Genomic DNA, 13006 nt, shown 5'->3' with positions numbered 1-13006 from the left:
TAGGTTTGTAATGGAAGTGGCCACGTTTAGGTATACAATTTTAATAGAAAGTAGACGAATGAAAAAGATACACAAGTTGTGTGAGGATGATCCACATCTCTGTTTATTGTAAATAAAATGTAAACAATTTTCCACAGTGCAAATGTGGGATCATCATGCAGGCATATTTAGGAGCAGCTTATTCAGTTTGAGTGACCTTGATATATATCCAAGTAGTCTGTCATCTTAATTTTAGGTTTGTCTCACTCTCATCAATTGTTTGGGATGTCCATAGTACTATAAAGGGAATCCGCCTGCTTGTAAACAGATACTCCATTTTAATCCTGACTTTTTCAGATTCCTCTCACATCCTTTCAACATATTGTTTCATATCCTGATACACAAGTTATGCCTGTCAGTCTAGATCTTCCTCTTTATGAGGTTATGGAGAACATGTTGTTGGGGCTCAAAATCTCAATCCAGTATCCATCAGGATCCTGTATGAAGGCCAATCCCTTCATTTTACCTGTGTGTGAGAAGAACATATCAGCACTATAGGTGACTAGCATTATATAGTGAATAGAAAAAAGTACTGTAAAAAAGTACACCTTAACCCAAACACATAAGACTTGTGCTTAGTGCCTGGTACAAGAATAAAACATACCATCATCTGCTTTCTTCACAAATGTTACTCCTTGTTCTTCAAATAATTTGCAGGCTGCATATACATCAGGTACAGCAATGCCAATGTGCCCTGTAGAAAGAGGGAGTGTGTGTGAAAGAGGGAGATAGATAGATAGATAGATAAACAGAGAGAGGAGAGAGAGAGAGAGAGAGTGAGAGACAGAGAGAGTGCGACAGACAGCCATTCAGACATTCATACTGAGAGATTCTTAAGGTAGAAATGCACTGAATGTTAACATAATAAAACACACTTTATACAGTTCATATCATTATATACAAAAAGGAATCTTTTCTCACCAAAGCCCCGTGGTTCAGAGTTTCCATTGTGGTGGGATAGGCTGTCATCTAACTCTGAGCCCCAGTTGCTTATGGAGGAGAAATGTGAGAGAGAGGGGAATTTGAAATAATTCTCAATACTGAATAGACCACCATAGTTTATAGAGGGGTACTATGATCTATACAGGGTGCTTCAGCTGTCTTACTAAGAGGTGTGCACTGAAGTTTAAAGTGTAGCCTACTGTGTGAGCTCAATGGTGGCTCGTCGAGAGAAAGTCCATGCTGTCCTCTCCTTTATGTCCTCAGGGATCTCCTTCTTGTCCTCAAACCCCAGGAAGTAGAGTGTGAAGCGCATGGATGGGAAGTCTATTTTCTGTAGCAATCTGAGGCAATCATGAAATGAAATAACTGAAGATGCAAGGAGAGATATACAATGCAAAAATGAACACAAAGGTCCCCCAAAAGCGCCCAGGAGACCTAAACAAGCCAACCTTCTCAACATAAGGTATGGAACTGAAATGTATTGGACCTATAAACCACACAGAGGCTGCATGTACGTTTGTGAAAAGCACAGGGGGTAGATAAGTAGATTCATAAGACACAGTGGCTGTGGAAAGAGACAATGACAACGCTAACTCATCTTTTCTATAGACAGTGATAATAAACTTATAGGGAGGCCTGATATGGTAGTCAGGGACTCACGTCATGCCCATAATGCGGGTGTAGAAGTCTAGAGACTTAACCGGGTCTTTAACCCTCAGCATGGTTTGCTGCATCATGTAGTCCTGGAGGCAGGGAAGGAGGAGAGAGGGGAGGCAAGTGTGAGGCGAGTTGTCACTTGCAAAATATGTCTTGACCCTGTAGCTGTCCTCTCAACTTGGGTTCAGCTTACAGCTCAAGAAGAATGCTCTACAGCCAGAGTCAATAAAGGGACATGTAAAAGCCAGTAAATCACTACAAAAAATATATATTTGAAAATGAATGAGGCCGTGTTGTGCTCTTGGTGTTCACGCCCTGCTCCGCACGCTGAACAGGTTTGGTAAAGACGGGCCTTGTGCTGCCCAATAGTAGTTGAGCATGCATGGTCGCATGATACTCACCTTGGTGATAGGGTCCCCGTCTTTGCATGCTGCGGACGCGTCTTCGTTGGTCAGTCCTTTATCTGTCATTGTGTGGTGATTGATAAAGGGGACACAATAAGGCGCATACACAGGCCTCTCGAGTACTTTGTACAAAGGGCGCTGCCAAAGCCGATTGAGGCAAGTCGAGACAACTGACAGCAAAGCATGTCACTCCCTCAAGAAAGTAGGAGGAGTTCACACACGCGCGCACACACACATACACACACACACACACACACACACACACACACACACACACACACACACAGAATAAGGTAGTAGGCTCACTCGTTTTCTTGAGACTTACGCTACAGCAAGTATCTACACAGTTCAGGAGGCATGCAATGACTACAGCTGGCACAAAGCCAATAGGTGTTATGTGACAGTAATGCACCGTAGTACACCGTACTATGCAATTGACTCAACTGATAAAACCCCAAGGCCCAGGATTAAATTGAAAAAATATGATTCATGCCAAGATAAATAAAAACCAGTTAAACCTGTCAATGAGTAGGCCTAGGCCTAAAACACGTGTTTTCTGCAGAAACGTTGTTGGATTTACCTGTTTCCCTTCTACCGCAGGATGTCAGCATTGCGCTATGGATATTACATCATAGGCCGAATAATTGTAATTGTGTGGGGCCGATAATAAGTACGTTCCTACACTAGTCATTAACGACGACTACTCCACTGTATTTTTTGTATTATTAAATGCATTCCGTTTTAAAAACGTATTGCATTTGGTCGATATACCAACACGTATTTGGGTCTGTAGCCTAAGCAATTGGTCATCTCTTGCATTTGAATACTTGTGAAGCTGACTGAGTCATAACCACCAAAGTAGCCATGCAAATTGTAATGCAGTGCAAACAACAAGTTCACCACCAGCACCACAATCCAACGTCTGCTTCAAATGACAGCCTGGGTGTAGTGTCACGTCAACTGTTGAGGAAATCATAACATATTGTAGCAACGGGGCTACACAGTTAGCATTGTGCCTTCCTGTTTCCCAACATGCATTGTGTTAACACTGGGGTCATCAAACCAAACAGCAATGTCACTTCATAACATAACATTATTGAAACCATGGGTGCCATTGCTGTTTGGTTTGATGACCCCAGTGTTAATTTTCATGCTAGTCAATAAAGAGACTGTGAAAGCTAATTTGCGTCTTATTTCACTGATTGTCACAATATTTATGACACATAACCTCTGATAATTTTGTTGTCTTATAACTACATTACTAGTGCAGTTAAGTAAGTATTTATAGTCGGTGAGGTAATGTGTTGTTTACAGGACAGGATTTAGACATTGCATGTCTGTAATAGGCTAATTGTTCAAAATGGCTCCTCAGATTGCATCACAGAGACCCCCACTCTTCTTATGAAGCACATACTGTGTTGGCTTTGTTGACAACTTTTATTGGGAACAGTAGAAAAAAACTGAGAATTAATCAATGAAACTATGATGAATAATCATGAATATGACATTTAAAAACGAACAAGTAGGCTACCTAGTTACAACACAAATATGAACACAACAATAAAAACAATAGGCCGATGACTTGAACAAGTATTAATGATTGATTTGCTGGGTCTAATGCATTAAGTAATTCTATCAGTTTCTCCATTAATGTAATGATAGATTTCAAAGTACACTTATCATGATTAATATTCATCAAACCGTTTCTTATTAAACAAATGTTTATCCAATATAGTTATATATTTTTGAAATTGTTACAAACACTTCAGAGGAGGTCATACAAGGTATATAGATAGCCTGTATCAAATTGACTTTTCCCTAGACATTAAAATAAATCAAACCTGACATGATCTAACACACTTTCTTAGAATTAGCCCTTCTCCTCCCATAAGAGAAGAAAGAAAAAGGGAAAAGGTCTTAACCTTAAAATCCTGATAATCCATAATCCCTCCCTATGTTCTCTCCTCTCCCTCACCCTGCTCAGAGTTCAGGGCAGTAGGAGCAACGGCACTTGGATCTGATTGGTTGTCCACTTCTGTAACAGCAGTGTTGTCCACCCTATAATAAAGCAGAGGAAGAGAGATTTAAGTGCATGAGTGGATTATGTGGGGCAGCAGGCCGGGGAGCTGAGCTTCAGTTCACCCAACCCAAGAAATGGGGATTGGGGAAGGAAGGCTAATCCACTCAGGATTAGGCCAAACAGGTGGTCTGGTTAAATCTGAAGGGAATGAGTGACCTGGTGATGGTAGCTCTGCTTTACAGAGCACTTTAAAGTCGTTGTTGTTGTGCTCAAGATTATATCTAAAAGACAACTGCATCACACCATCTATTTGTTGACCTTAGAAACATTCTACAGGAATATATATGTAATCATTATGCAACACTCATCAATAAATACTTCACCTTTTTAGTAAAGGGGTAATGTGCCAATAAAGGATCAGTGTCATCATCAATCAACAGTTGTAACATGTTTAAAACATACTGTTAGAAATTATTTTTATAAAAACAGTTTATTATTGCTATAATAAAAATACATTACTGCAGTGTGCTAAATTTACTAATGTGATGGCCTGTTGATAAATGAGCGATGGATCAAGCATTAGTCCCATAGTACGTTGAATTAATACATGGAGAGGTTAAGCCAGGTCATCAAGAAAGATGTTGCAACACACGCTTACACAAAGAACTATAGTGGAATAATACCAGGCTAGGGAGGACAGGCTAGGGAGGACATACCAGAGTAGGTGTCTTATCTCTTACAGGGTGCTGACTCCGCAGATGGGACATTGGTGTGACCAGCCCGTGAACAACAAGGGATGCCAAGTCTAAACCGCGGTTCCTCCCCAACCAAATAGCCAATCACAATCATTTTGTATACTGTAAATACTTTGTTTGACTGTTTGAATGCATCCATTTTTGGAAGGTTGGTTACAGATTAACAGCTTGCTGACTGTGATTTTCTTCGCCAAAAGTGGTCCTTGTACAAGCCTAGAATTCTGACATATAAATAAATAGCTAAAAGTAAGAAGTAGTTTGTCTTCTCCTTCAAATAAAGAACACGTTTTCTCACAATACTTGTGTCATTTGTACAGAATTTCATGACAGATTTGCTGCCACTGGCCTGCTTTCTGTTTCATGTCATCGGTGTCATCAGCACTTGGGTGAACACAAGATTGTGATGAGCCGGTTTCGGGGTATGCAAACCTACCTGTAAGTTTGCTTTATCGCTGTGGGAATTTACAGTGGAGTGACAGCTTCTTAACCCATATCTAATACCTATCAATCATACTGCCACCAGACTTGTTTTGCTCTAGTTACAATTGAATATAACACAACAAATGTTCACCTGACATGAACTGCACATATTTATGAAACTCAGGTTCATTTACTGTAGGAATTTAAAGAAGCATAAAAATGACTGAGCAGCATTCCATATGCACTCTGTCTCACATGCTGCTGTTATCTCATATTTCTCCTTATACTGTAGTTGACTTTCCCTCAGTACCAAAAACTTCGATCAAACATTTCTGTCTGTCATAATTGTAACAATAATATTTAAAAATATTGAAATAATGTCAAATCCTGATTACTGTCAAAGGACAATTTAACAAACAATAATCATTCTAAATTACCCAAATACATGAAGCACACATGTTGGATAGATGTTATTGATAGATGTTATTGATGTTATTGGTAGATGTTATTGGATAGATGTTACATGGTAACATTGCGGCATCAACCTTCCTGAATGAAAATTACAAATTGTACATAAGATTACTCAACCATGTGTCTGTGGCGTTTCCAGGTCATGTTTTAAATTGATGAACAAGATAACAGTAATAGGTGGCAGGTCTGGTCTACAATGGGCACACAGATGGTGACGGTGATGCCACTAACACATTCATACTTAGAGACGGCTGATGGAATCAGATACCATCTGTTTGGAATCAAAAGTCCCCTTGCCAAGTGAAGCAAACAACTTCTCTTTTTGTTATCATCTTAGATCTTTATAGAGAGTTAATAGCATTTCACTTAACTGAATCAGTGATTTTGGGGATATACTGTACTATAATGAACACATTTTATTATTATTATGTTTTTAAACATTTTAAACATTATTATGTTTTAAATGTTTAGGCTAAATGGCAGCCTTACTGTATATGGCACCAAACTGTCAAATAGACCCTGTGAGTTAAGGGAGACACTCACCTTTCATTACTATTGGTGACATCGGGCTCACTCCTATGGGTCTGGGTCAGTGTTGTGCCTGTGTTGGGGGAGACCTCTGGTCCTGTAGCCAGACTGGGCCTCTGATCAGACTGAGTGCGTCTGACATAAGACTGGGACACACGTGTGGGCAGCCTTCCCCGGGCGGGCTCACCCCAGGGCCTGGGGAGTGTGGAGCTGCAGGAGGGGATCCAGGTCTGGGAGCTTGGTTGGCTATTTTGACAGAACACTGAGCGGGCATCACAGAAAGACACGGAAGTCGATGCAGAGTTGTTTTCTTCACAACTTTGATCTCTGGCCCATCTCGTGATCCGAGGAGAAGCTGGGCGTGTGGTGGGAGGAGTGGGCTGGGCTCTGAAAGCAGGAGGGCTTGGTAGTCTGTGGTGCACAGTGGGACAAGAGGGTGGTAGGCGGACTCTGGAGACAGGTGGAGCGGTCGGTGGCATGCTGCTCGGGTAAGTCTCAGCCTCATAGTGGTCACTGCTACCCTGCCTGAGGCTCACTCCAGCCCTCCAGTGTCCTCTAACTCCCTGGTCAACTGGATTTCTCTTCACAGGGGTCTCAGCAGCGTTGCGCAGGTGGATGATCTTACGGGCCTGTTGGTAGAGAGTGGCAGCCTGCTTTTTCTCAGAGTTGGGGTTGGCTTCCAGTGGCTGCTCTGCACTCTGCGCCACAGTGTCCTGCCTGACGGAACGAGCTGGAGAGATGCTGGAAGAGCTGTGTCTCACACTGCTACGGTTAGGTAGCACTGTCACTCCCTGCAGGGAGGCCCTCAGACGCTGGGAGACAGCACTCCTTTGGCGTGCAACAGGACGGCCACTCTGTGATGCCTCCTCATCCTCATCCTCATCCTCATCATCAACCGTCTCCTCTGTTCTCTGAAAGGAGTTGTCCATCAGGACCTCAGGGGGAGGAGGGGGAAGGCTGTCCACGTCCAGATCCTCCCGGCCCTCCACTGGCCAGCTGTTGTTGTTATTGTTGCCATTGGTGACGAGTGCCCCTTCTCCACTGCCAATGTCGGGCAAGAGGGGATTTCCACTCCTCCTTGACCCACTGATGTGGGATGGTACGTTAGACAGGCTTTGGCCTGGTCTGCCATCTACCCCGTGGCTGAAGGTGTTTATGAGTCTTCTAACAGAGTAGCGGCCAGGGGGCTGTGGTGTCAACACTGGTAGGGAGCTTGGAGTTTGGTTTGACTTGAAATGTCCTGAAGAATGTCTTCTCAGCCCGACCCTCTCCAGACAGTAGTTGGCCCCTCTTGTTTCTCTGTGTCCAACCCTGCCGTTGCCCATCTTCTTTATCCGCTGATCCAGGTCTTTCTGGTTCTTTTGTAGCTCCATAAGAGTGTGTAGACATTCTGTGGACTGTGAGCGCTTTGGTCTCACCTGCCTGGACAAGGATGCGGCAGTTTTGGGTCGTTTGGGCAGATGCCCCTGGCTGTGTTTGGGTTCCATGGAGAGAAAAGGCTTACTGGGGTCTGGTGGTGAAGAATTGGACCGCTTTCTCCCTGGCCTCTCATCCTCTTCCTCCTCATCTTCCTCATCTTCATAATCATCATCATCATCGTCTTCATCCTCCTCCTCACCTTCATTAAGGCATACCTGGTCAGGTGAACTGTTTAGCGGACAATGGGGTGTGGCACGGACAGTGCCACCAGACCCAGAGCTTTCCCGATGGCGGCGGTGTCGCTCTGAGCCAGTTAGGGACTCGTTCTCCCACCCTACGCCACTATCTTCACTGTGGAGGGCTGAGTCCTCTGGGTTGGGCTTTTGCATGGTAGCTGCCTCTACGTGTGCCAGGACCTGTGTCAGCCTTCCCTCTACCATCCGTTTGGCCTGTAGCCTCTTGCCAAGTAGCTTAGAGAGTGATGCAAAGTACTCGGCTGCCTCCTCTAGAGCGGTGTCCCCCAGGCCCTGGACAGAGCTTCCTACCAGCCTCATCTTCTCTGTGGAGTGCTGGAGCATCTGCTGCAGCAGATCCGGAGGGGGTTCTGATGAGCCCATGTCAGCGTTGGGCTTGGTGGGGACGGGAGGCAGGGCCCTCATCCCAGCGGGCCGGGCCATGTAGTCGCCATGCTCCTTCAACATCAGCTCCCCTTCCTCTGCCATCTCCTCCAGGGCCTGGTTGACTTCCTCGAAACGCAATACTATGGCTGTCATCATGGGTTGCAGGGAGTGCTGGGTCTGGGCTGCCTGGTCCAACAGGCTCAGCAGGGTCTCATATTTAGAGATGTTGGGGTTCAGGTAAGCATAGGCTGCCTGGTGTGCTCTCACCATATGCATGGGGAGGTCTACCTTCATCTGGCTGATTGGAGATTTTCTCTCCTTTTCTTTTTGTCTGCCCTGCTTACAGCCTTTAACTTTCCTTCTCTTCTCTACCTTTTTCATCTGCTTTTCCACTGGTACCGGCTCAGCCTGTGTGTTTCTGCCTTGTGATGTCACTTTAACCTCTATCTCAGTGATGCCCTCTGGGGTTGAGACGATGGCCATGTTTGGGGCCACCTCAGCCACTTTAGAAACCCTAGGAGTCTCTTCTTCAGCTGGTAAGGGAAGGTCCTCTGCTCCTAAGGTCCCAAGATCTTGTTTTTCTATCTCCCCAGACTTCAGGTCGATGGTGCCCATGTCTGATCCTGGCAGCAGAGCTTTGTGGACCCCTGTTCCTGCAACCCCAGTGAACAGCTGACCCTTGGATGGTGAACAGCCCATTTTTGTGTTCACGAAAAAACTTTAACAAATAAAATCAAATAGAGTTTTAAGAGACTAACCGAAAACTTTAGCATTGGTGTGGATAGTCCTGCTCATCCATTGGCAGTGTCCGTTGTTTTTGCTTGTAGGTTTGGCAGGTTGTCTTCCAAAAACAATCCAGTCACTCAATCAATCTCCTTTACTGGGTCCTTGAATACATGGATCACTCCGAATATCCGTTTTCATGTTGCTTTTTCTCCAAAGAATTTCGTTGATGTGCGATGTGGTTGAGACTTCTTGAAAACTGAGCAGTGTCCTCTCCACCAAACAGAGCTGGAGAGGCTGAGGAGCTGAAAGGATAAAGAAGGATTGGAAGTCTCTTCTCCTATCTACTTTAGCATGCACACAGATGGTCAAGGTACTGTAAGTGAATAAACACACACACACACACACACACACACACACACACACACACACACACACACCACACACACACAAACAGACACACACACACGTAAGACCTTAAGCTCATCAAGGTAATCAGTAGCCCAGTTTGTCAGGTGGCTTTTTTAGCCTCCTCTACTGTATGTATTAAGAGATGCAGCAATGGGATTGAAATTGAGGTAGCAACAGGAAGTAGCATGGCGTTACATGCTTTCATGGTCACACTTTACAATAAGGTGCCCCTATTTGTGTACTGTAGTAACTTTGTAATTACGCTAGTAACAACATGGTATTAACATAGCGTTACATAGTTTATGGTAATTGTAATTACTGTTTATTCCTGTCATAACGCATACCTCTCACCTCTATGTAACAAGATGTTAATACAATGTTGTTATTAGTGTAATAACAATTTAAAGTAAATTGTCACCACTTTTATTTCACAACCAATATGTTTTGTTACAGTTAGGCCTTCCCTAGTTTTTCATTTTTTCCTCTTTACAAATATTTTGATGACTTATCACACACACACACACACACACACACACACACACACACACACACACACACACACACACACACACACACACACATTCAGTAACAGAATTAATCCTGTTCCTGAGCAGTGATGTCAAGGTTACCACGGCTGAAGAGCTGAACAGGTGATTCCTCACCTGACTTGTTTATCTGACACACATACCATTGAGATAGTGATATGCTGTCACGTGCCTTGCAACAGCACATTCGCCCTGTTCTTTGTGGAGATGTGTTCAGCTGCATTGCATACTTGGGAGGAATCGCCAGCCTTAACCGTTCTGTCAGAGCAGCAGATATACAGGTTAACCTGGTAGGTATGTTGACACTTTTAGCAGTTTTAATATATGCATGCAGACGTACGCAGAAGCACCACAGTTTCCTGTGATATTCTGACTGCATCCCAAACTTGGGTAAACAAAACAATTAGCACAATTTAGGTGTTCGGGGTGGAGTTAAGGATAGAGGTGGGGGTGTCCATTATGTAAATCTTTTTTTCTGTTACAGAAAAAATATTTCTGATGAGCTGAAGAAGGCAATGGGTGATTGTGTCACATTTGAGCAGAATAATGTAAATAACTCTCAAAAGGTTTAAGAAAATTATGATGACTTTATTGGATAAGTGGTTGGATCACACATTTACCTACACATGTACCCACAATACAGATTTTCAGGAGGCTTCTTCTTCGGTACATTGAAGAAAATAACACATTTTTTCTCACACTGGACCTGTAGAGAGCCATTAATTGCCAGCATGTGGTTCACACTCTGCAAGGCTTTAGTTGCATCCGCGCACGTATCACACATCACATACCCCAGACGCACTCCTGGGAGGAAGCCTTGGTTATTTATCTCTTCTACTGTGTAGATGGTAGCTAGGGATCTCATAAATGCTACTAAGTCAAAACTGGAAAGAGACAATAAAAATCAATAATGGAATAACTTGTGTGTTAAGTTTTAGACGTTTGTGAGAATATCCTCAATTTGTCTTTACACCAATATGTTGCATTGTTATTGATGCATTTATTTTATTTTAGTTTTAAATTCAAAGTTGAGGGAGGATAATTATTAAATCTGTTATTCTTTAATATATAATGTGATAAATAATCAGGAGGGTAGCTATTCAACAGAATGACAATGTGACACACATAGAACATTCCTCTATTTAGAAGTATCATCTGTTCACTATCAAACCTCTTTGCTGTACTCACCCTTTGCAGGTCATTACTTGATTGTGTTGCCTGGTGATTGATGCACTACGTAACTACTGAATGGCCTAATACTGCTGCTGCTGCTGCTGCTGCTGCTGCTGCTGCTGCTGCTGCTGCTGCTGCTGCTGCTGCTGTGTGCATGTGTGTGTGAGAGAGAGACCTGTCACATCTGTCTGGCTGACCTGGTCCATCTGTTTGGGGTCTCTGCCCTTTAATCAACCAGCTTTACCCCTTGCCATGTGGGTGCTGCCATGTCCCAGCCATCATACAGTCTGCTCAGCTTTTCAGGTCTCCCACTCTCTCTCTTTCTCTCTCTCTCTCTCTCTCTCTCTCTGTCTCTCTCTCTCTCTGGGTGGCTGGCTGGGGGGGGGGGGGTGGGGGGTGGGGGGTGGGAGACATAAGAGGGAGGCAGGGTGGGAAAGATGGTAGAGATGGGAGGAAGGAGAGAGAGGAAGAGCCAGGTAGATGGAGGAACGAGCGGCCAAGAGAAAAATAATGTGGGGACGGATGGAGGAATAGAGAAAGGATGGATGGAGGAATAGAGAAAGGATGGATGGAGGAATAGAGAAAGGATGGATGGAGGAATAGAGAAAGGATGGATGGAGGAATAGAGAAAGGGGATGGATGGAGGAATAGGGAAAGGATGGATGGAGGAATAGAGAAAGGGGATGGATGGAGGAATAGAGAAAGGGGATGGATGGAGGAATAGAGAAAGGGGACTTTGGCAGAGGGATAGAGAGAGATAGAGAGACACAGAGAGAGAGGGACAGAGGAGGGAGTTTAGTAAAAGCCTTTTGTTGGTGATGCTCCCCCTCAGGAGGCGTGTGTGTGTGTGTGTGTGTGTGAGTGTGTTTGTTGATTCTTCTTTTTTTCCTCTCGGCTTTAATTAATTTTCCTGTTTAGTGCAATGTAATGTATCAGTGTATGAAATGTGCTATATAACTAAGGTTAGATTTGGTGTGTGTGTGTGTTAGATGTGGGCTGGACATGGCGCCACCTGCTTCTACCTGGGGCTGATAGACAGTGATTGTGGTGCAGGCCTTGTTGTTGCATGTCCTGTGTGTGTGTGAGTGTGTGTGTGTGTGTGTGTGTGTGTGTGTGTGTGTGTGTGTGTGTGTGTGTACACATCTCTTTCTCCATCTCTACCTCTCTCTGTCTCTCTCTGTCTCTCCCCTGAGGGAAAAACAATGCTGTCTCAGATTCTCTGCTTCTTCCTCTCTCTCAGGTCATTACTCACCCTTCTTCTCTCCCTGCAGTGTGTGTATGTGTCTGTGTGTGTGTGTGTGTGTGTGTGTGTGTGTGTGTGTGTGTGTGTGTGCGCATGCATGTGCGCGCATGTGCGTTTGCATGTGTGTGCACGTCTTCTCCCTCTGTATCTCTACTGTACTACCACTACTCAGCTAAGTGCCCTACTATGTGTCCTAATGCCTTGATGTGTTCCCTACACCCCTCACATGAGCCCTTGTGTGCTGTCGTGTTCACTAGTGTCTAGCCATTTAACACCCTAACCTACAATGGGCAATTATACAACCACCCCACTGTATGGTATACTCAGCTGGCACGGACCACGGCTGTTTTCATCTGTCTCCAAGTCTCATTTTTTCACTGCGGTAAGCCTCACTCTGCTATTACATGCTGTTTACTTCACAAGCTCATTTTCCCCTTTAGCTTAATAAGTCGTTAAGTCGGTGGCGGTGTGTAAATGTGCACTATAAACACTTCAAGAAGAAATTATCTAAGTTTGGTAATCGCTTTTGCTACTCATTTGCTAAGTCAGCCTCCCAATATCACTCTCTGTAAGGGCGTCTTACTGTTCTGTATGCAAACAATTGTGCCTTCAATTAAACTTTAATCAATAAATGTC

General features: G+C 44.0%; 1 protein-coding gene across 1 annotated transcript; it reads right to left on the bottom strand.

Moving 5' to 3' along the window:
- Positions 1–76: 76 nt before the first annotated feature.
- LOC310817763 (lactoylglutathione lyase-like) lies at positions 77–2233 on the bottom strand. The gene is made up of 6 exons (XM_083688466.1): positions 2040–2233; positions 1642–1724; positions 1182–1322; positions 961–1028; positions 644–733; positions 77–505 (listed from the first exon to the last, which is right to left on the bottom strand). The coding sequence occupies exons 1-6, from the start codon at positions 2106–2108 to the stop codon at positions 414–416; spliced, it is 543 nt and encodes a 180-aa protein (XP_083544592.1). The 5' UTR covers positions 2109–2233; the 3' UTR covers positions 77–413.
- Positions 2234–13006: the final 10773 nt, after the last annotated feature.

The sequence above is a fragment of the Argentina silus genome, assembly GCF_951799395.1.
Source record: "Argentina silus genome assembly, chromosome: 17".
Lineage (NCBI taxonomy): Eukaryota > Metazoa > Chordata > Actinopteri > Argentiniformes > Argentinidae > Argentina > Argentina silus.
The sequence above is the reverse complement of the archived record's forward strand: the minus strand, read 5'-3'. Positions and strand labels throughout refer to the sequence as shown.